This window comes from Schistocerca gregaria, chromosome 6, assembly GCF_023897955.1.
Source record: "Schistocerca gregaria isolate iqSchGreg1 chromosome 6, iqSchGreg1.2, whole genome shotgun sequence".
Taxonomy (NCBI): Eukaryota; Metazoa; Arthropoda; class Insecta; order Orthoptera; family Acrididae; genus Schistocerca; species Schistocerca gregaria.
This window is the reverse complement of record NC_064925.1, coordinates 273711438-273734466: the sequence shown is the minus strand read 5'-3', so window position 1 is coordinate 273734466 and position 23029 is coordinate 273711438. Positions and strand designations below refer to the sequence as shown.

Below are 23029 nucleotides of genomic sequence, written 5' to 3'. Positions count from 1 at the left end.
GATGAGATAAAAGAAATTATTCAGATAGTTAAAGGAGACAAAAATTTAATAGTCATGGGGGACTGGAATTCAACAGTACAAAAAGGAAGAGAGGAAGGTAAGAAAAAGTAGTAGGTGAATATGGAATGGGGACAAGGAATGAAAGAGGAAGCCACCTGGTAGAATTTTGCACAGAGCATAACTTAATCATAGCTAACAATTGGTTGAAGAACCATGAAAGAAGGTTGTATACATGGAAGAAGCCTGGAGGTACTAGAAGGTATCAGATATATTACATAATGGTAAGACAGAGATTTAGGAACCAGGTTTTAAACTGTATAACATTTCCAGGGCCAGGTGTGGACTCTGACCACAATCTCTTGGTTATGAACTGTAAATTAAAACTGAAGAAACTGCAAAAAAAGTGGGAATTTAAGGAGATGGGACCTGGATAAACTGACTCAACCAGAGGTTGTACAGAGTTTCAGGGAGAGCATAAGGAAACAATTGACAGGAATGGGAGAAAGAAATACAGTAGAAGAAGAATGGGTAGCTCTGAGGGATGAAGTAGTGAAGGCAGCAGAGGATCAAGTAGGTAAAAAAACGAGGACTAGTAGAAATCCATGGGTAACAGAAGAAATACTAAATTTAATTGATGAAAGGAGAAAATATAAAAATGCAGTAAATGAAACAGGCAAAAACGAATTCAAACGTCTCAAAAATGAGATCGACAGGAAGTGCAAAATGGCTAAGCAGGGATGGCTAGAGGACAAATGTAAGGATATAGAGGCTTATCTCACTAGGGGTAAGATAGATACTGCCTACAGGAAAATTAAGAAGAACTTTAGAGAAAAGAGAACCACTTGTATGAATATCAAGAGCTCAGATAGAAACCCAGTTCTAAGCAAAGAAGGGAAAGCCGAAAGGTGGAAGGAGTATATAGAGGGTTTATACAAGGGCGATGTACTCAAGGACAATATTATGGAAATGGGAGATAAGATACTGCGTGAAGAGTTTGACAGGGCACTGAAAGACCTGAGTCGAAACAAGGCCCCCGGAGTAGACAACATTCCATTAGAACTACTGACGGCCTTGGGAGAGCCAGTCCTGGCAAAACTCTACCATCTGGTGAGCAAGATGTATGAGACAGGCGAAATACCCTTAGACTTCAAGAAGAATATAATAATTCTAATCCCAAAGAAAGCAGGTGTTGACAGATGTGAAAATTATCAAACTATCAGTTTAATAAGTCAGGCTACAAAATACTAACGCGAATTCTTTACAGACAAATGGAAAAACTGGTAGAAGCCGAACTCGTGGAAGATCAGTTTGGATTACATAGAAATGTTGGAATACGTGAGGCAATAATGACCCCGATGTTATTCAATCTGTATATTGAGCAAGCAGTAAAGGAAAGAAAAGAAAAATCTGGAGTAGGTATTAAAATCCACGAAGAAGAAATTTGGGGAGCAAAATAACTGATGATTGTCGGAGTAGAGAGGATATAAAATGTAGACTGGCAATGGCAAGGAAAGCATTTCTGAAGAACAGAAATTTGTTAACATCGAGTATAGATTTAAGTGTCAGGAAGTCATTTCTGAAAGTATTTGTATGGAGTGTAGCCATGTATGTAAGAGAAACATGAACGATAAATAGTTTGGACAAGAAGAGAATAGAAGTGTTCGAAATGTGGTGCTACAGAAGAATGCTGAAGATTAGATGGGTAGATCACATAACCAATGAGGAGGTATTGAATAGGATTGGAAAGAAGAGGAGTTTGTGGCACAAGATGACTACAGGAAGGGACCGGTTGGTAGGACATGTTCCGAGACATCAAGGAATCACAAATTTAGCATTGGACGGCAGTCTGGAGGGTAAAAATCGTAGAGGGAGACCAAAAGAGGAATACACTAAGCAGATTCAGAAGGATGTAGGTTGCAGTAGGTACTGGGAGATGAAGAGGTTTGCACAGTATAGAGTAGTGTGGAGAGCTGCATCAAACTAGTCTCAGGACTAAAGACCACACCACCACCATGTATAAGAAGATAGGACGAAACAGTGGACACCACACTGGGGTAGACAACAGTGGGTTTAAACAGAACATGATCCTATACAGATAACCTCTATTTTATAACAGGTGATGGAGGAATTTATTGCAATATTGAAGGAGTTACACATTGCTTTTGTAGATTTGGCAAAAGCTTGTGACCAGGTCCCTTGAGCAAAACTGTGAGAAGCTAAGAAATATACATCTAAAAATACTCTCGGATTAAAAGAGATCACTCACTGAAAATTGGTACACACACACACACACACACACACACACACACACACACACACACACACACACTCACCTATATGGTGCTGCCACCATGTAGTAAATTGGGCATGTGTGAAGATGTTTATCTTACTCTAGCTCCTCAAAGGGTAAGTAAGTTTTCTTTTTTTGGGTGCGCCTATCAACAACTTAACACTTTTGCTTTTTGATGAGTGATCGCCTTTAATCTTGAAGTATTTACATTCTACAAGAAGTTTCCTAAAACGAATATACTGATGTAAATGATGTATGATCTTTTACATTTCATTACTGAAGGTTACAGACATCATAAGGTATATACTAAAAGAGGATCAAAGTTATCACCAAATGACTGAGAAAAGATTGCAGTTATGGCACCCACAGTGTTCATTTTATATGTATAAGTTTCTCTCTGAAGATTGAGGAATATCTGTGGAGGAAAAGGGAATCGTTAAAGATGTACCGATGTTTTCATTAAGTTTATCTGTTGACCAAGTCATTATTACAAGATGAAAATGACTATGATTTCATGATATGACATTAATATCAGGAATATGACACATGGGAACTACATACGAGTCTTTAAAAACAAAAAAAATATCTGGGTGTGAATAGTGACACTAGATTTGAAGTACCCCTGAATGATGGAGCAGTTATGAGGTAGATAGAAAAATTAAATATTAAGGGGCATACATTGACAAAAGAGTATAGGGTAATATGGTAATATTTCAATATAAATTTTGTATATGATGGTACAAGAAAAAGGATGATGTTAGATCTCCCAAATTCATATGATCTGATGCAGGCTGTTTTTTGAACTAGGGTGTAGGGGAACAGTAGCACAGCCATATACAATATTTTTATTCATTCTTCATTACTAGATGGGCATTCTGTTAGTAAAAGGGTGAATGGCCTTTCAGACCATGATGCACAAGTTTTAACGCTAAAAGGCTTTTGTACTCAAACAAGTGTCACATATAATTAATTACAAACTATGTAGGACAGTTAATCCAACAGCAATAGAGAGGTTTTTAAACCTCGTCAAGGAACAAGAGTGGCAGGATGTTTATAGTGCCAATAACATAGATGACAAATATAATGCTTTCCTCAACATATTTCTCATGCTCTTTGAGAGTTGCTTTCGATTAGAATGTTCTAAATGGAGTACTAGCAGTAAAAAACGGCCCGGGTGGCTGACTAGTGGGATAAGGATATCATGTAGAACAAAGTGGTAATTATATCAAAATGTTAGAAGTAGTCACAACCAAGCTACTGTAGCCCATTACAAACAGTACTGTAGGGTGCTTAAAAATGTTATTAGGAATGTAAAGAGTAAGTGGTATGCAATAGAACAGCTAAGTCACAGAATAAAATTAAAACCACATGGTCAGTTTGAAGGAAGTGTCTTGTCAGCAGCACTAGGTCGATGATATCAAGTCAGACTGTAGTAAAAATGTTTCTGTTACTGATAAATCAGATATATGTACAGTGTTTAACAATCATTTTCTGAACATTGCTGGGGAATTAAATAAAAATTTAATTTCTACAGGGAATCATATAACTCTCTTGGCAAATGCCTTTCCAAGATTGATTTCAGAAATACTCCTCTGTGAGACAGATAAGGGGGAGATTGAGTCAATAATTAAATCACCGAAGACTAAGGACTCATGGATAGGATGGAGTGCCTAGCAGAATTAAAGTACTGTGCTGCACATGTTAGCCCTGTACTTGGCAATATTTGTAATTTTTCCTTTAGGAACGGTCAGTTTCCTGAACAATTAAAGTTGGATAATTGATCATTTTACATCACATAATTTGCTATTAAATGTACAGTTCAACTTTAGAAGTTGTTTAACAACTGAAAATGCTATGTTCTCTTTTCTCTGTGAGGTATTGGGTGGGTTAAACAAAAGATTTCAAATGCTAGGCATATTTTTTGATTTAACTAAGGCGTTTGATTGTGTTGATCACAAAATATTTCTCCAGAAGTTGGACCATTATGGAATATGACGAGTAGCTCACAATTGATTCACCTTTTACAGCAGCAAGAGACAGCAAAATGTCATTATTCACAGTGTTGAGAATAGCTGTGATATGGTGTCTGAGTGGGGTATGGTCAAGTGTGGGGCGCCCTAGGGATCAGTGTTGGGGTCACTCCTGTTTCTTATTTATATAAATGATTTGCCGTCGAGTATTACGGGTTAACTCTAAAATATTTCTATTTGCTAATGACACTAGCTTGGTAGTGAAGGATGTTATGTGCAACATTGGCTCAGTTTCAAATAGTGCAGTTCATGACCTATGTCCATGGCTTGTAGAAAATAAACTAATGCTAACTCACAGTAAGATTCATGTTTTACAGTTTCTAACACACAATTCAACAAAACCTGACATTTAAATTTCACAGAATGGGCATATGCTTAGTGAAACAGAACAGTTAAAATTTCTAGGTGTTCAGATACATAGTGAACTATTGTGAAAAGATCACTTTCAGGATCTTGTTCGAAGACTAAGTGCTGCCGTATTTACTATTTGAACACTATCCGAAGTGAGTGAGTGACACAAAGATTAGTCTACTTTGCTTATTTTCATTCACTTATGTCATGTAGAATTATATTTTGGCTTAACTCTTCCCATGCTAAAACGATATTTTTTGTTCAGAAATGGGCAGTTTGGGCAATAAGTGGTGTAAGTTCACAAACATCTTGTCAACCCCTGTTCATGAGTGTGTGTATTTTGACATTGGCCTCTCAATATATACATTCCTTACTGTCATTTCTTATTAAGAATATTAGCTTATTCCCAAGAATAAGCAGCTTTCACCTAGCTGCTTGGTGGAAATCAAACCTGCATTTGGATCTGACTTCCTTATCTCTTGTGCAGAAAGATGTGCAGTATACTGCTGCATCCATTTTCAACAGGCTACCACCAGAATTCAAAAATCTTGTAAGTACTCCACACACTTTCAAATTGAAACTGAAGAGTTTTCTCATGGGTCACTCCTCTTATTCTGTCGAGGAGTTCCATGAAAAATTAAGCTGATTCTTGTTGTATTGTTGATTGCGTTTATTTAAATGTATTGCTTGACTTTATTCGGGTCATAAACATTTTATTTTTATTTGTTGTTACTTTTATATTTTAATTTCATGTACTGACGCGTTCCATGACCTCAGCGATTTGCCCTTTGATTTGGTCCTATGGCACTTGACGTGTAAATAAAATAAGAATAGAACAGAGCAGAAAAGTAATAGGGTGTATGAACTCTTGACTACTTCATGGAACAAGAGCATTTCTAGCAACAATAAGAGTAGGTGGCTAATGGTTGAATCTGTTCTATGGTTGGTTTGTGGGAGTAAAGGGACCAGACTACTATGGTCATCTGTCCCTTTTTCCATAAAAAACTAAAACCACCCGATAAAGAATAAAAAACGAACAACAGGAAAGACAGCAGACGAAACAGGACAAGAAATACTCTGACAGAGACCAGACAAAACAAATTTAAACACACAGTGTGACGGTGGTTGGCCGACCATAGAGAAAAAAAAGAGGAAAAGCCAACCACCAAGAACACTTTAAAAACTCAGTTTAAAATCAGAGGCTAAAAGCCACAATCAATACTAAAAAACAAACACTCAGATTAAAGGATAAAAGCCCCCTGCCTGAATAAAATGCAAAACCAAGTCCACCATGGCAGAGTCATCTGATAAAAGAACAGAGAGCGTGAAAGGCAGCGGGAAAGTCTGCCTGAGCACAGTTAAAAGGGCGCACTCCAACAGAATATGGACCACCGTCAACGACGCCCCACAACGACAGAGAGGGGGATCCTCACGACACAGGAAATAACTGTGCGTGAGTCGGGTGTGGCCAATGCGGAGCCGACAAAGGACGACTGAAGCCCTGCGGTTGGCTTGCATGGATGACCGCCACACAGTAGTCTCCTTGATACGGCGCAGTTTGTTTGGCACAGGCAGGTTGCACCAATCAGTGTCTAATAAATCTAAAACTTTGCGGCGTAATAGTGCCCGCAAATCAGTCGCCGAGAGGCCAATCTCCAGAGATGGTGCACTGGTGGCCTCTTTCGCCAGGAGGTCAACAGTTTCATTTCTGGGTATCCCAACATGGCCTGGGGTCCAAACAAAGACCACAGATCTGCCGCAACGGGCAAGAGGATGCAGGGACTCCTGGATAGCTATCACCAGACGAGAACGAGGGAAACACTGGTCGAGAGCTCGTAAACCGCTCAGGGAGTCGCTACAGATAACGAAGGACTCACCTGAGCAGGAGCGGATATACTCTAGGGCACGAAAGATGGCGACCAGCTCAGCAGTGTAAACACTGCAGCCAGCCTGCAATGAACGTTGTTCACAATGTTCCCCTAGAGTTAGCGCATAACCGACATGACCAGCAACCATCGAACCGTCGGTATAGACAATACCAGAGTCCTGATACGTGGCCAGGATGGAATAAAAGCGGCGTCTGAAGGCCTCCGGAGGGACTGAGTCCTTCGGGCCCTGTGCCAAGTCGAGCCGAAGGCAAGGGCGAGATGCACGCAGAGGGGCCCGGAAAGGTGGTGGTACAGGGAAACACCCAAGCCCTTAGAGAAGCTCGCCGTCAAGATAAAGCCGCGGTTCCGGGTGAACAGTGCGTCGCCGGCAGAAATGCATAACGCAAGTCTTGGCTGCCGAAAACTGAAAACCATGCGCTACAGCCCAAGATTGCGCCTTGCGGATTGCGCCCTGTAGCTGACGTTCAGCAGCTGCAATGCCAATAGAGCTGTAGTAAAGGCAGAAGTCGTCAGCATACAGGGAAGCGGAGACAGAATTTCCCACGGCTGCAGCGAGCCCGTTAATGGCTATTAAAAACAAACAGACACTTAGAACAGAACCCTGTGGCACACCGTTCTCCTGGACTTGGGAGGAACTATATGAGGCCGTGACGTGCACGCAGAAGGTACGATACGACAGAAAATTGCGGGTATAGATTGGCAGAGGGCCCCGAAGGCCCCATCCATGAAGCATAGAAAGGATGTGATGACGCCATGTCGTATCATATGCCTTCCGCATGTCGAAAAAGACAGTGACCAGATGCTGATGGCGGGCAAAGGCAGTACGGATGGCCGACTCCAGACTCACCAGACTGTCGGCAGCGGAGCGGCCGTTACGGAACCCACCCTGAGACGGAGCCAGAAGGCCCCGAGACTCCAGTACCCAATTCAAGCGCTGGCTCACCATCCGTTCAAGCAACTTGCATAGGATGTTGGTGAGGCTAATGGGACGGTAGCTGTCCACCTCCAAAGGGTTCTTCCCCGGTTTCAGAATGGGGACAACAAGACTTTCCCGCCATTGCGACGGAAACTCACCCTCGACCCAAATGCGGTTGTAAAGGTCGAGGAGGCGTTGCTGGCATTCCACTGAAAGGTGTTTCAGCATCTGAGAGTGGATGCTATCTGGGCCAGTTGCGGTATCAGGACAAGCGGCGACGGCACTGCGAAATTCCCACTCACTGAATGGAACATTGTACAATTCAGGATGGTGGGTGTGAAAAGAAAGACTCCGACATTCTATTCGCTCTTTAATGGGGCGGAAGCATTGAACGCTGCCAAGATGCCCTACAGAAGATATCGTCGCCGTTGTAAACAAACAGTCTACAAAACTATCGAGAACATCGAGTTTGCTACAACATCTGGAGACAAGAAGAATCGTATACCAGTCAAGTCTCTCGCTGCTCAAGCCTTGCTGGACGGACCTTCTGTTTTTTGTGGTTGCCGACTTAATTTTAGTTTAGATATTAATTATTCTTTTGGTTATGGTAACAGATGGCTTACTGTAGCCATAGTCCGTGGAGGTTCTGGAGTACCAAATGTTCCTGGACTCGAAAGTTTCGTTGACAGAGACATTATTGCATTTCGCACCTACCATATGGCCGAACTTGCTAATAAACGATTTCCCTATGGGACTTAGTTTCTGAAATATTATAATGTTAATAAGTATGTCATTTGTTGATCAAATTGAATATTATTTGGTTTGAATGATCAGTAGGCAAGGGTACATAGGATGAGTTATGCAGTTTTTGCAATTTCAACAGTTTGCATTTTGGCGTTATCCCGGACGGGAGCACTAGCCGTTCTAGGTGCTCCGCGTCCGCCAAAATGTAAGTCCAGTGTGAAATATTCTAAGTCCGACTCAAGGTCACGTGTTATCGGACTTCTATGTAAGCGAGCGAGCGCCGCGCAGTGGCTCAGTCGCGCTGCTGCTGCTAAACAGTCAACTGCATTGAACGCTGCCAAGATGCCGTACAGAAGATACCGTCGCCGTTCTAAACAGACAGTGTACAAAACCATCGAGAACATTGAGTTTGCTACAACATCTGGAGACAAGAAGAATCGTATACCAGTCAAGTCTCTCGCTGCTCAAGCCTTGCTGGACGGACCTTCTGTTTTCTGTGGGTACCGACTTAATTTTAGTTTAGATATTAATGATTCTTTTGGAGGAAAATATCTCTAAATGAGTCTGTATTCACTTGGGTAAAAGGTAAAGGAGTTCGTACATTGGTAAATCTGCCTATATGTCGACATCTGCATTGTCTTTGTATACTCGTAATAGGAGGAAAATATCTGTAAATGAGTCTGTATTCATTTGGGTAAAAGGTAAAGGAGTTTGTGAATATGTAAAGTTTGTTGGTGATTGTACTGTATATTTTCATAAAAGCAGAAGTAGACATATAAGCAGATTTACCAAAGTCTTTATTAGCAAGTTCGGCCATATGGTAGGTGCGAAATGCAATAATGTCTCTGTCAACGAAACTTTCGAGTCCAGGAACATTTGCACAGGCAACTGCATTGAACGCTGCCAAGATGCCCTACGCAACAGTGACTCAGCACTTTTCCACTGGACTTACATTTTGGCGGACGCGGAGCACCTAGAATGGCTAGTGCTCCCGTCCGGGATAACGCCAAAATGCAAACTGTTGAAATTGCAAAAACTGCACAAGTCATTCTTTTGGTCATGGTAACGGATGGTTTACTGTAGCCATAGTCCGTGGAGGTTCTGGAGTACCAAATGTTCCTGGACTCGAAAGTTTCGTTGACAGAGACATTGCATTTCGCACCTACCATATGGCCGAACTTGCTAATAAAGACTTTGGTAAATCTGCTTATGTGTCGACTTCTGCTTTGTCTTTATATACTCCTAACAGGAGAAAAATATCTCTAAATGAGTCTGTGTTCATTTGGGTATCTCTTGGTCAATCCAGCGTTGTTCTACAGTGTAAATTGTCTGCTTCAAGTATTAGACAATATTTAAACAGAGCTTTGTAAACAATGGGAGTTCTGATGCCCAGATTACCATTCACAGGCCACAAATTTTAGCTGTAGGGCTGAGACTGACTTCAGGACCCAGCTAATCTTCAACGCCACTGAACAACAGAGACGACAAAGCCAGCTTTTACTCTCTTTGTCAGTGGTATTCCACATCTGATTATCTCTGAAATTGCCTACAATATTTATTTTTTGTTTTAGCCATTCTCACCAAAGACTTTTCATAGGTGGTTCAGTTCTTGTGACAAGTTTTCAGCATCAGAGATGGTTTCCACTCTATGAATCAACATCCTCAGAACAGTATGCTTTTGGGTCGAGTGATAGTGCCTAAAAACTTGCAGATACCTGCCTGTATGAGTAGTCTTCTGCATTCATTGTGTTGAAATATGCACTGGGATTTTTCCAGCTAAGTATATCAAGAAAGAGCTGCGCATTTTTCAACCTTCATGAACTTAATGTGGTTATGAAACAGTGGCAGCTGGTGGTCATTTTCTTTGACGAGGCCCAGATAAGAAGCCAATAAACTTTATAACAGAATTGTTCCAAATGCTTGTTACAAAACCTTCATTTTAAGGAAAGGACTCTCACAACAGGATTCTTCCCCTCAATATACTGCAGCAAAATGAAAAACTGACTTACACATAATATTTGTTGTTTCATCTGTCTGCGCATAAACAAGAGCCAGTAATAATGTCTTTAATCAGTTCTTCAATGTTATCTTGCTATATCAGTATATTTCTGCACTGAAATTTTACATGCTGAATCAATCTGAGCAACAATGTTAATGTTGCCAAACATTTTGTATTTACAAGCATTTTCTAAATGTATCCCACCTTCACGTTTCTTAATTTGATCAGCCAAATGATTTAAATCCTTCCATCCGACTGTTGTCCAAAATTGTCACCAAACAACACAAAAAAGAAACAAAACAACTTGTGTTTAGCATTAATGCACATGAGAGTGGCTGCAGGTAGATGTGTTATGTGATGCAGTTGAAAATTTGTGCTACAGGCCAAAGCTGGTGATCCTAAACATTGTGTAGACCTGTGTAAAGGTGGGACAGCAGTAATGTGACAGACGGGAGGTTCTGCTGTGGTGTGGACAAAAAGGGGTATGCATGAGCATGTCCGTCCACTGGGCCTGCCTGATAAGGCTCTAAGCTATGCCACAGTGAGGTGTCAGCCAGAGAAAGAGAGACAGCTATGTCACGTCACTACAACTGCAGTTTTCACAGCCAGGGCACTGGAGGTAGTGCCGTCACCTGAAGCTGGCCCTTGGTATTCACTGAATGAGATGGGGAAAGGAAAACAGGCATGTCACTGTGGAATGATGTGCCGAGAGGAAGGGTGAGGAAGAAGTAGCAGCAAGATCTGGCCCATCTACTGGGAGCTCAGAGTATGGTGAGGCCAAGTCTCTCTGGCCCTTAGGCCAGTATTACACCATAAAATTTCTTTTACAAAGACAACTGACAAAATATTCATCACATTTCTTTAACAAAAATGGAGTATTATACTGTCATCAAATATCTTGTCATGGTTTCTTCAGAATGGCTGGCACGTAGTAACAGAAGAACTGCATGCATGCATTTTGATGGTTTAGTTTTATAGTTCCCAGTCTTACGAGGCCATTATTTTTCCAACAAAAATACAAAATGTAATTAAACTAATATCCCTCTTCATGTTAAAGTTAACGTATAATAAAATCTGAGTGTAATCTAATGTATACAGTAACTGAGTAATAACTGTGTCATCAAAATTCCTTTAACATGAGAAATGGATTTAGACCTAATTATGAGTATATTCGCATGCTTGTGACATACTTTGGCTTCAACATTTAGTCCTCTAACATGTCCACCTGTGCTACATTTGATCCAAAAAATTTGACAAAAGGCGACATTTGAAAAAGTTCCCTATTATACTATGTCAAATATATTTGACAAAGCAACTTTGTCAAAGAAATTTGATAGCACAATACTGGCCTTAAGAACAAATCGCCCTGTTATGAAAAATATTCAGCTGTTCCAAGAAATCTCCCATTTTTTCAAAATACTGTTGGAGTGCAGACAATATTAGGTCGGCCAGCAAAATCAAATAGGGGTAATGCAGGAGTTGGTTTAATAATGAATAAAAAAATAGGAGTGCGGGAAAGCTACTACAAACAGTATAGTGAACGCCTTATTGTGGCCAAGACAGACACGAAACATGGACGATAACTAGTTTGGACAAGAAGAGAATAGAAGCTTTCGAAATGTGGTGCTACAGAAGAATGCTGAAGATTAGATGGGTAGATCACATAACTAATGAGGAAGTATTGAATAGGATTGGGGAGAAGAGAAGTTTGTGGCACAACTTGACCAGAAGAAGGGATCGGTTGGTAGGACATGTTCTGAGGCATCAAGGGATCACCAATTTAGTATTCGAGGGCAGCGTGGAGGCTAAAAATCGTAGAGGGAGACCAAGAGATGAACACACTAAACAGGTACAGAAGAATGTACATTGCAGTAGGTACTAGGAGATGAAGAAGCTTGCACAGGATAGAGTAGCATGGAGAGCTGCATCAAACCAGTCTCAGGACTGAAGACAACAACAACAAAAACAGACTATGAACATGTAAAACAATGCCATACTCAACATGATAGTCATCTGCGATAACATTACCCAAATAAATCAGCAGTAGCTGTGCATGCACTCAAAAATGTTGATAAAATTGCAATCTACACCTCTGTAGTTATGAAAAGTAGTGATTTTTTTTGGGATACCATAATTAAAAATACTATAGAGAGAGAAATATCTCCTACCACCATCAACAGAGGTGCCAATTTTGCATACATTATAAGTTGAAGTGAGCACAGCAGACGCAGGACAAAACTATTGCCTTATACAAGAAAGCACCGAGCACAGGCTGACATCACAGCCAGTAAAATGATGATTAATGGCCAGTTGGATGGAATGAAAAGGAATAAACTGCAAAGTCATCAGACACTTCATTTGTTAAGGGGAAAACCAGGAGTAGTCATGAAAGGAAGGAGGTGAAAGGCAAATCCTGGAAAGCCGAAGTGTAACTAACACAATAAAAAACAGATGAAAGCCCAGAAAAAAGACATCACACACAAGTCATTAAAAGATCAGCTGAGGCAAGACATTAAAAAGAATAAAGAGAATAAAAAGGTGGAAAGGGTAGAGGCCAGGCTGGGCCATCCAGCAAGGTCCACACGAAAATTGACAGGGTCAGTAAACATAAGGTAGTTAGTTACCGGACAATGGCAAGGAGCACTGAGCCAAAAGCTTATGGATGGACGGAAGTCACTAGATGTGGCTGGAAGGCCAATAACATTTTATCCAATTCAAGAACTCCTACCAAGAGGAGACACTATTTGGAGAAATACTATTAGTGGAAAGACAGGACAACCATTGACAATGCCCACATTTAGGCCAAAGGCCAACCATTTGCTCCAACACTGGAGTACCTGAAAAACAACTGAAAGGGTGGCTTAGAACTTGTGAAATTTGGTGGCAAGTCAGAAGCTTTCCAAGGTGAACAGGTAAGCCATTGGCCTTCTGGTGCTGACTTGATGGTGTTAGTGGTTTCTGAATCATAGGCAGAAGCCTCATTTTTGATTTTTGAGCTTTTAACCAGTTTGAGGTAGTGTCTGCTGGAATACACACACTTGCTGTGGTTTTATTAACACTAATAAAAATTTGTTACAGGGTAAACTGTATTAATTTTGCTGCAATATTTGACCTACACAGATTTAAACTGTTCTTCTGTTTTGCCTTTCTATAGTTTCATGTGGAAATTGAAAGAATTCAGTTGGAGGGGGTCCACTGACCAGTCCAAAGGGCAATCTTGGAATTTTTCTGAATGCAGTTAGATAGTTAAAGGACATCAATTTGTCATCAGTGTTGGAGTAGTGACAATTTTAATTCTGTCTTGTAGACAAAGCAAGGCTGGAAACCCTTATTAAGACTGTTTCAATAGTGTAGCAGAGCAGAGAATTGCGCTATGTCTGACAAAGATTTTTCTTCACTACTCAGTGGTGTCACACCACAAGGAGCACATGGAGTCTGATAGCAGACACATGTGGCACTGAATGATGGAATGACGTTTTGGAGGATCAGTTGAAAGAACATTTCCCACTGCCAAAACCTTCCTCAGGAAGGAGGCACATCCCCACCCCCCTTTCCAGACACAGACACAGACACACACACACACACACACACACACACGTGGAGGCACATTCCCACCCCCCTTTCCAGACACACACACACACACACACACACACACACACACACACACACAGACACAGACACAGACACAGACACAGACACAGACACAGACACAGACGTGCACCTCATGCACACACCATGACTGCTACCTCCGGCCAGAATGCCACTATCAAGCAGAAGCAATTATCCGGTTTGGTGGGGAAGGACAACAGGGAAAGGATGGGGAAAGGAAGTGAGCACTGGCTGATGAACCATGCAAGGAACAGTGTCAGGAGTCTGTAGGTGAGGGAGGCAGGTGGAAATGGAAAGCAGAAAATGAAAAAGACCAGTGGGTGCATTGGCAGAGAGTGGCACACAGTAAGGGTGAGGGGACATGAATTAGGAGGAGGGGATAGGACAGTGGCACAACATGCAGCCAAACATAGCATGCTTGGATTCAATGGCTACTTCACAACCCTGGTCACCTGGATCCTCCCCTCAACAACCAGCTTTTCTGAATTTCACAGGTGGGGGTTATCCTTATAACAAATTATCTGCTCCCAAAATCATTTCAGCTGCAATCTATGGTAACCTGTTGTCCTCAAACCCTCCATCCAATGGTTCCCACCCCCTCTGTCCTACCATCTCCTCTCAAGTCACATCCCCTTAACCTCATTGTGTGCTACTCTCTGCTGACACACCACTGATCTTTTTTTTCTTTTTCTACTCCCCTTCTGTCGCACTCTTTCCCCCATACCTCCCACCTACACAGTTTAACCACACAAGCTAGCAGCCTTGTCTTGCCATCAACAAGTCCTTGCATGTTCCACCAGGCAGCAATTGCTTCTTTCCCTCCACCAGTATCCTGCCATGACTGCACCTTCCCCACCCCACCCCAGACTCCTGCTTCTGTTTGACATAATTGCATTGTGGCCAAAGATAGTGGTCAAGTGAGCATGGGGTGTGTTTCCTTCCTGAAGAAGGCTTTGGCCAAAAGCTTAATGTGTAACAGTATTTTCATTTCAGCTGCCTACAACTCACTGTCATCTTTAGGGTGAATAGCAATCTACCCTTTTCATGATATTGTTAGTCACTGAATTACCCATACTACATAATGTGTGCTCAAACTTCCTTGGATGAGATAGTCACCCACGGAGGTCCTGAACAGCTCATGAGTCTACAGCCTCACACAACATCTAATACAAAGAGTGCACTACTATTTTCAATTAAATAGATAATAAGTCAGTAACTCTTGGTAACACTTGTAATTTTCTGTCTATATCATGAACATTGGATCCTAAAGGATTTAAAGTTCCTAATCCAAATTCTGTCTTACTGTTATCTGACAAATTCCTTCTATCAGTGAGAAAATCCTTTATCCCATGGTATTTGTTGCTTAGATTATATGAATAAATGCATGATGTGATGCAGGGCTACCTTGTCATCAAACTTCCTTTTTGTGTTTGATAGCTGAAATCCCAAATACTTCAGAACATCAAAACTATTTTCCTGAAATAATTTTCCCATTTCAGGAACTGTGCATCAACAGTAGGGATTGCTGTGCTCATCCCCACATGACTGTACATTGTAACACAGCTCTCACCTTTCCCTGGTCATTGACATCATAGTTGAGGTGGTCGATGACAGAAGCACCCTCCTCATCCATCTCAAAGCCCACCTCTGAGGCAAGCTCTCGCAGCACATCCCCAGAACTGGAACTGCCAGCCACCAATACGTTTCCTAGAAATGAAGATCCACATTAAGTTGTTTATCACAGTGACACTGAATCACTTTCATATTGTACACAAAATTAGTAAATATTGCCAGAGATTAATAACAATGGAAAATGTTAAAGCCATGAAAAACAATTATTAATTGGTGGCCACTGACAGAAGCACAATAGATAAATATGCACAGCTGAAAAAAGATAGTAATTCACTTCTGCTTAGGTTTTAAGCATTAAATTAAGAATTCAGTTGGCATGAATCACATTTCCCCTCAGGAAATGTACAGTACAGAACAACTGCTGATTTTATTAGGAAACAGGCTTGGTAATACCAGATATGTAAATGATCAAAACCAGACCTCAAAATAATCTTAAAATTTGAATACAAGGCCTTCACAGCAAAAATGACTGTCTTACAACCTGACACTATCATCTACCCAATGGTGTGTGGCGGAGGGCATTGTGATCATAACAGCTGGTTCTTGCTTCTTTTTCTACTATGATAATCACACATTGAGAACAGATGAAAGTGCACGCTCTTCTTTTGGTATGTTGTAACATAAAATCTGTTTTGTAAAAAAAAAAAAAAAAATTACTTACCTCCACCATCAATGAATTCAGTTATTGATTCAACACTAAGCGATCCACCAAATTCCTCAACAGAGGGTGCAAAGATAATCAAGTGCTTATACAGAAATTCCCCATACTTTGACAAGACCAATCCAGCATCATCAGCTGACTTGAATGTTAAAGTGTACCCACGTTCTGTGGAGAGGGGAAAAAAAAAAAAAAAAAAACAGATTATAGAAAAATGAGAGGGAAACATTGATGTAAATTTCAACACACATTTTTATGCTCAAATATACAAATTAAAATTATTCATTTACTTGAATTAAAATTAGAATATGGTGCATGTTTAATGCTATGTTTACCACTTTTCTAATGGCATAGTTAGAACTTATAGCAAATCAATAAAAACGAGAAAAGGCAAACACCCACCTATAGACTGATAAGTGGTGCATAGACACATGTACAGGGCAAAAACTTAACTAGTTTCCAAGCCAGCCATCTCTCTGTAGTGCAAGTACATACAACCCGGCTCTCCCCCCCCCCCCCCCTCCACGTCGGCCAATGAGGGGGAGGGAGAGAGATATTAAAGCACTATGCTAGAAAGAATCGTCTCTGTACACAAGGCAAAGAGAAGAGTTATTATTATTATTATTAGTTTGAAAGGATGATAGTCCCTTGTTCCACTGGAGATTCATGTAAAATGAGAAAAACAAAAATAGTACCCTACAGGGTCTTTAGGCCTGGATTTAGTGGTTGAAAATGTGTGTGACAGTATCTTAAGTCAGATGGTTAAAAATGAGATGAAACCAGGCCACTTAAAACAGCAGCTGGTAATGGGAAACGAGTGTCAGTGTGGAAGAAGCTCCACCTGGAGACCCCCCCCCCCCCACAGCAGATATTTGTGGAGGGAAGTGAACTCTTTTCAATCGTCCCACATCAACATAAAGTACACACTAAGCAGCTCATCAGACTCAGTACGAATAGAGTGGAGTAAGGAAATGAATATTTGTACGGGCTAGAGAGGTAACTATCTTAAACTGTTAGGTAAATAGAACATAATAATTTAAAAACACATGACAACACAGGGGAGAAAGTAATCTGAGACCTTTCAGGATACAAGCCACAGCGACAGGTGCTCCTTCTACACCCACCCCTGGCACCTAACATTTACGTGCATTAAACTGTGTTATAATACCCACTTTCCCCTCAGGAAATATACAAAATTTTCAGCTGCTATCCCGTTGTCATCAAGTACCTGGACAGGAAGGTAGACAGGTCAGATTATTCTGCAGGGCACACACTGTGGGAATATGTACTATCAGAGGACTACCACAGGCAAAATGGATAAGTCCTCTTGCCATGAAAGGAACTTGTTGGTAAGTCTGGTATGGCCAAAATGTAGGCAGCACATTACAAATACATCTTTTTGAGAGGCTTGAAAAGAAATGTTCCATGATCTGGTGGGCCTCTTGACCACCCTCAGCTCGCTGAGAGTTGTGGTAGCCTGCCATTATATCTCCCAGGCTTTCAAAATTTGGTATCACAGTTGCAACTGTAGTTCTGTCTGCCACCATGCTGAGTGGACAGCATGACAGATTGTCATGCCGGGGGGGCCGGGTTCAATTCCCGGCTGGGTTGGAGATTCTCTCCATTCAGGGACTGGGTGTTTGTGACATCTTCATCATCATTATTTCATCCTCATCAACGCACAAGTCTCTGAAGTGGTGTCACCTCAAAACACTTGCACCAGGTGATCAGGTCTACCCATTGGGAGGCCCTCACCACAAGACATTTCATTTCAACTGTAGTTCTGTGCTTTGTACTCCAAGTTCAGGTCTTTTCTCCTGTGGTTGCTTCATGGACAATTTGCAGTAAGTTCCTTTCGGAATAAACCAATGTGGCTCAGTGCCCAGATGAATTTTACAGTTATCTTGAATGTTAGCAATCCAAATTTTCTGCAATAGCACTGATATAACCCTTGTAAAAAGTTCATGAAGTCACTATACACCATGATATACTTTGTTGTGAGAGTTTTAGTGAGTGAATGCCATGCTGTAGGACTGAAAGATGACCACAGGACAGATCAAATGAGCAAGTTAAATTTGAACATGATTGTTGTGAATTACCAGGTCAATTGGGGAAGAGTGAACCACTTGGATCTTGTGATGTTCCTGATACAGTAAGCCCATTTCATCGAATGTCTGTAGAATCTAAAATGATATTTCTTGTAGATAATTATGCAAAACACAGCTTGCTTTGATAATGGCAATTGCAAACTGTTCTTGAATATCCACCAGGTGAACAAAATTTCTCCACTTATCTGGTAGAATGCCAAACACACATTCTATGGACCTAAACCGCCTAGCCCGAGACAGTTGATACAGTTTGTTTTTTTTTTATTTTATTTGTTGTACTCCTTCCTCTATAAGGACATAATAAATTTTCAGAAATACCAAATGCCTCATTTCCCACAATGATGTATGGCATCAGTACTCTGTTGTTTGATATGTGGCTTCTCTCAGGTATCCGCAAATTTTCATTGAGACTTTTTCATGCAAAACTGATTGCTTAAAAATAGGTGATGCATAACATTTTCTGTATACAACACCTACGTAAGTGAACTTATAATCATGGAAAAATAATTGTCATAGCAAAATGAGCCCGTATACTGTGGCTTTGCATTTCTAGAAAACAGGGTAAACAATTATTATATCTTCCACATCCTCCTCGCTGAGCTGATCTGTCACTACTGATTGTCAGCTGGCTGCTCAACATTTTGGCTGCCCCAGGCAGGCTACCGCAACAATGATCTCCAGTGCATGATAGACCTTACTCCTTCCAAATGTGTCCATTTTATCACTGCTGAACAATGATGTCACCATTACATGCATCACAAATTTAAACCACAGATAGTGAATGGTTACAGTCTGTTTTTGCAGTTTACATTCACAATGCAAAAAAGCCTAATAATGCTAATAATGACAGCTCATGTGACAAGTACACTGGTGCAAAAACTGGTTTTTGAATTTTTATCATGTCATTCTATACAACAACAAGAATAATAAAAATAATAAAAAGGTACAGAAGTGGAACTTTTAGTGAGAATAAGACCCAGACAATACCATTAGGCCTAGACAGTATGCATAATATTAAGTAATCTGTAGGGTAACTGGACACAAAAAAATTGCTTAAAAGCTTTCAAACTATCGATTCAAGATTAGGGAGCCAAGATATCAAGTTAGATAAATGCAAGCATTGTTCACAAGTTTTGAGCAGTCACCAGAACAACCACAGTGGTGTCAGACATGCACAGTATAAAAACACTCTGATATGGTCTCCCATCTGAATTTTTAAAATACAGAACTAATATTCGGTAAATGATCAAGAAACAAATTTCACCACAATAAAAGTGATGGAATGGTTGCATGTTGGTATGCACAACAAAAATGCAATTATTTATGCTCTTTTTGCACAAAAAGGCTTTGTTTCTGCAGCTCGTACTATGAGGGCATATAAAGAACAGTTGTCATCCCATTCATTAATTGATCCACAGTCCCACTTACTTTTAACGAACCTTGTTTATATCTAGTTTCACAAATGTCAATTTTGAGCTTAATGTTACTGCAACATTTCCTGCAATTTGTGACAGCTATGACTATGGAACGTGTCCCATGTAAAGTGAGTGAATATGACCAGGCAGGAATAATGGATCTTACGATCCAAGAATCAAGATCCTCCCGAAAACATCTTACGTATTGGTTCTGTATTGCATCAGCTTCTTTATATACACTGCATTTACAGCACGTTTCATATTGAGACTAAAATATGTCCTGTTTCCTAATGCAACTAAAATTCATAAATTTCCAGACTCCTGAAGTACCTGTACGTAATATTTTCCCAATCTCATACATTTTCGCCTTTCAGGCGTGATCAGACAGACATAATACTGACGACGCCGGTTAACTCACCCTGCAATGATTTAAAGAACATAGAATGTGTTTCCTTTATTGCAAGATTATCCAACAGCACAAGAGTTTCCCCGCCAGCATTTGCGTAGGCAAATAAAGCCGACGCGCCAATAATTAATAGGTTTAAAAGTCTACCGCCCATCCTTGTGGAACTGCTACACAACCACAACATACACGTCTACTGCATGCAGCAAAGATAATACTACTTCAGCGTGTTTGCGACACGTGGTTCTCCCGACCCGGCTAACCGCAACGATGTCTGCGTAAATGTCTGTGCATCCAACACATACCTGCAAATGTGCTATGTTCACACGACACAAGTCCCAATCTACTGTTCGCCCACTATTTATCGGCGTAGAAAAGAAATCACAGAGCCCAGCAACTAAGTTCTCGTAATCTCAAAGCTTATTTCATTTCTTTATAAATTGAGGAAATTCTGTTATGGTCTTTGTTCACAACTTGCGTAGTAAAACCACTGCAAACAAAATGCAAGAAACAGAAAGACCGATCAAAATAGTCTAGACATGGCTGCTTAAGCGTAGGCAGTTGCGGCATATAAATTTACTTTACGTGTTGCAGGGAGAATCCGACGAGTGGTTTAATTATTTGCGGATGGATTTGGAAACGTATAATTATTTATGACGCTCGTAACTCCTCGTGTAATACAGCAAAATACTTGCGTGTTGATTTCATTTTCTCTACAGGAGCTGCTGATGGCGACGTTCCGATTCAAGTCAACACGAAGAGCTACAAGAACCTAGAATTTGCTACTGCAAATTCGAAACAAGCACTGAGTGAAATCATACCCAACACGAGCAAAATTATTTGCCCTGTCTTAAAGTATGATTTCACGAAAGCAATAAAGTGTTGTACCTCATTCCTAACAAAGTTACAGATAATATTTTTACAGTTTTAGATGTTTTCGAAATGAGTTACGGTTTAATCTGTTGTGAGTCAAGATTTTAAATTCCCTGCCTGAGGACTTACAGCAACCTATTAAAGACTTTTACATCAGAATATAAAACTCCATTTTTAATTGTAGACAGGGATTCAAAGTTTCTCTGAAAAGTTTTACTTCTAATACTGTGGTAGTGAATTCTACAGTTCACCTCGAAATCACTCTTGTTATGAAGGCACTGTTTCTTCTATTATCAGCTGAACACAATATTCATACTGTACTCTTCTTTAGAGTAAAAATGGTCTACTCTTTTTTGCTACAGTGTTACGTAAGATTCTGGTATACGACAGAACTAAGTGAAAGTATGCTAGCAATTCCCCAACATCAACACTTAGCTCTTTGCGATGAACAGTCAGCAACGACTTTTTTTAAAATTATAACTTCCTTGTTCACTGTAGCGTCAACCGCTCGTAATTTGTCTATTAAAGAATATGAGTACATGCCTTCTTGTTTCTGTCTCTGTATTCCCTCTGTTCGACAATGAACTCCATAGACGACTGGTAAGTACCTGCTATTCTAAAATTCATTATGCACACACAGAGAAACACTAGAGGTAACAAACAGCTAACTCACTACACATTTAGTGAGCCAGATTTGCGGCGATCACCAGACCACACGCTCCAATGAGCAAGTTTTCTCATAAGTCCTACTACACCTTCCAAGTTTGTTCACATCTACACAAATCTGATGTTCACAACCAACGACCTGTCTGTGCAGACCGATCGTTGCTTGTGGATTGGCCTTAACATGCCGGTGTTTGAGCACACCTTCTGTATCGTTAAGGGGCGACCGTGATCGGAGCTCATATGGAAACAACACACATAATTGCCATTAAGAATAACGAAGCGCTTAAAGGGACACTAATTAAAAGAATACAGTATTCCCTCGCTTATATCGACTAGTAGAGCTACGCGAATGTGGAATGGAAAAAAAAACAAGCATTTCGTACAAAATTAACCTGCACACGGTATTAAACATAAATTACCAATACACTGGTTAGTACTGTTATAGCTATAAAAGCAGTGTTTGGAATACAGAAGGATTTGTTGCTGTGTTAAGTAAAACACGACACAACACTTAACAAATGAACTCTCTATTTTGTATGCTGATGAGTACAGCAAGATTTCCACAAGAAATATGTTGGTAACGCTTAAAAAGGATGAGAGCATTTTTCCAGGTACTTATAAACTGTTTTCTCTTACTATATACATCTCTTCAGCATCTTGCCTGAAACGTATAAAAACATACTTGAGGAATGCAGTTTTGGCAGAGACACTTTGTTATGTAGCGAATAATTCAATACAGAAAAAAAGTTCCAGTGCAATTAATAAAAACGCAGCTGTTTTATGCAGACATTACCTACAAGTCCACAGCCTTAAAGTGCCAAAGCATATATCTGGTGCCCATGGTCGAAGGGTGCCCAAGAGATAGGTAAGTTCAATCACTGAGAAAAGCATGTGTAAAGATCTTCAACCATAAGTATCTATGGTCGAAGGTAAAGATAGTGAAAGGTGGCTACACTGAGTCACAGCGACAGAGATTGCGCCAAAGAGAATTATTCCTCCGCCTCCTCGAGGGCAGTTGTAGTCCAGACGCTGTGAGCAGTGCTTGTTGAGAGGATTTCGAGAGCAGTGCTAGTGAGAGCATGTCATGTGCAGTTGTTCCGTTGGGTGAAACAGTAGATGCTGTTCGGTTGGTGTAATGTATAGATGGAAAATGTTACAATGACCACAGTGTATTTTTCGTCAATATATATGAAGGTAACAAAATATTTTTTTATTTCAAAACTCCTTAATAATAATGCCTCTTGGTCACAGGTTCAGTCAACAAAGCATCTGGCTCATGCTCATATATTAGACTTGTAATTCTGGTTTCTATGTGCAGTTATAGTATTTCTGGTTTTTTTAGCTAGTTCGTTGTAAATGGTGTTTAAAATATCTCGTTGTATTGAGGAAGAACCGGGCCAGATACGTGTACGTTGAATCACGCTTCCACACACAGAACAGTTACAC

General features: G+C 40.5%; 1 protein-coding gene across 1 annotated transcript in view; it reads right to left on the bottom strand.

Moving 5' to 3' along the window:
• LOC126279059 (dolichyl-diphosphooligosaccharide--protein glycosyltransferase 48 kDa subunit) overlaps positions 1–20328 on the bottom strand; it is a 47228-nt gene extending 26900 nt beyond the window's left edge. The window contains exons 1-3 of the mRNA XM_049979490.1: positions 20060–20328; positions 16122–16286; positions 15399–15535 (exon numbers count right to left, since the gene is read on the bottom strand). Of these exons, the coding sequence (XP_049835447.1) occupies positions 15399–15535; positions 16122–16286; positions 20060–20231 (474 nt within the window). The 5' untranslated portion in view covers positions 20232–20328. The remainder of the gene's footprint in view (positions 1–15398; positions 15536–16121; positions 16287–20059) is intronic.
• Positions 20329–23029: the final 2701 nt, after the last annotated feature.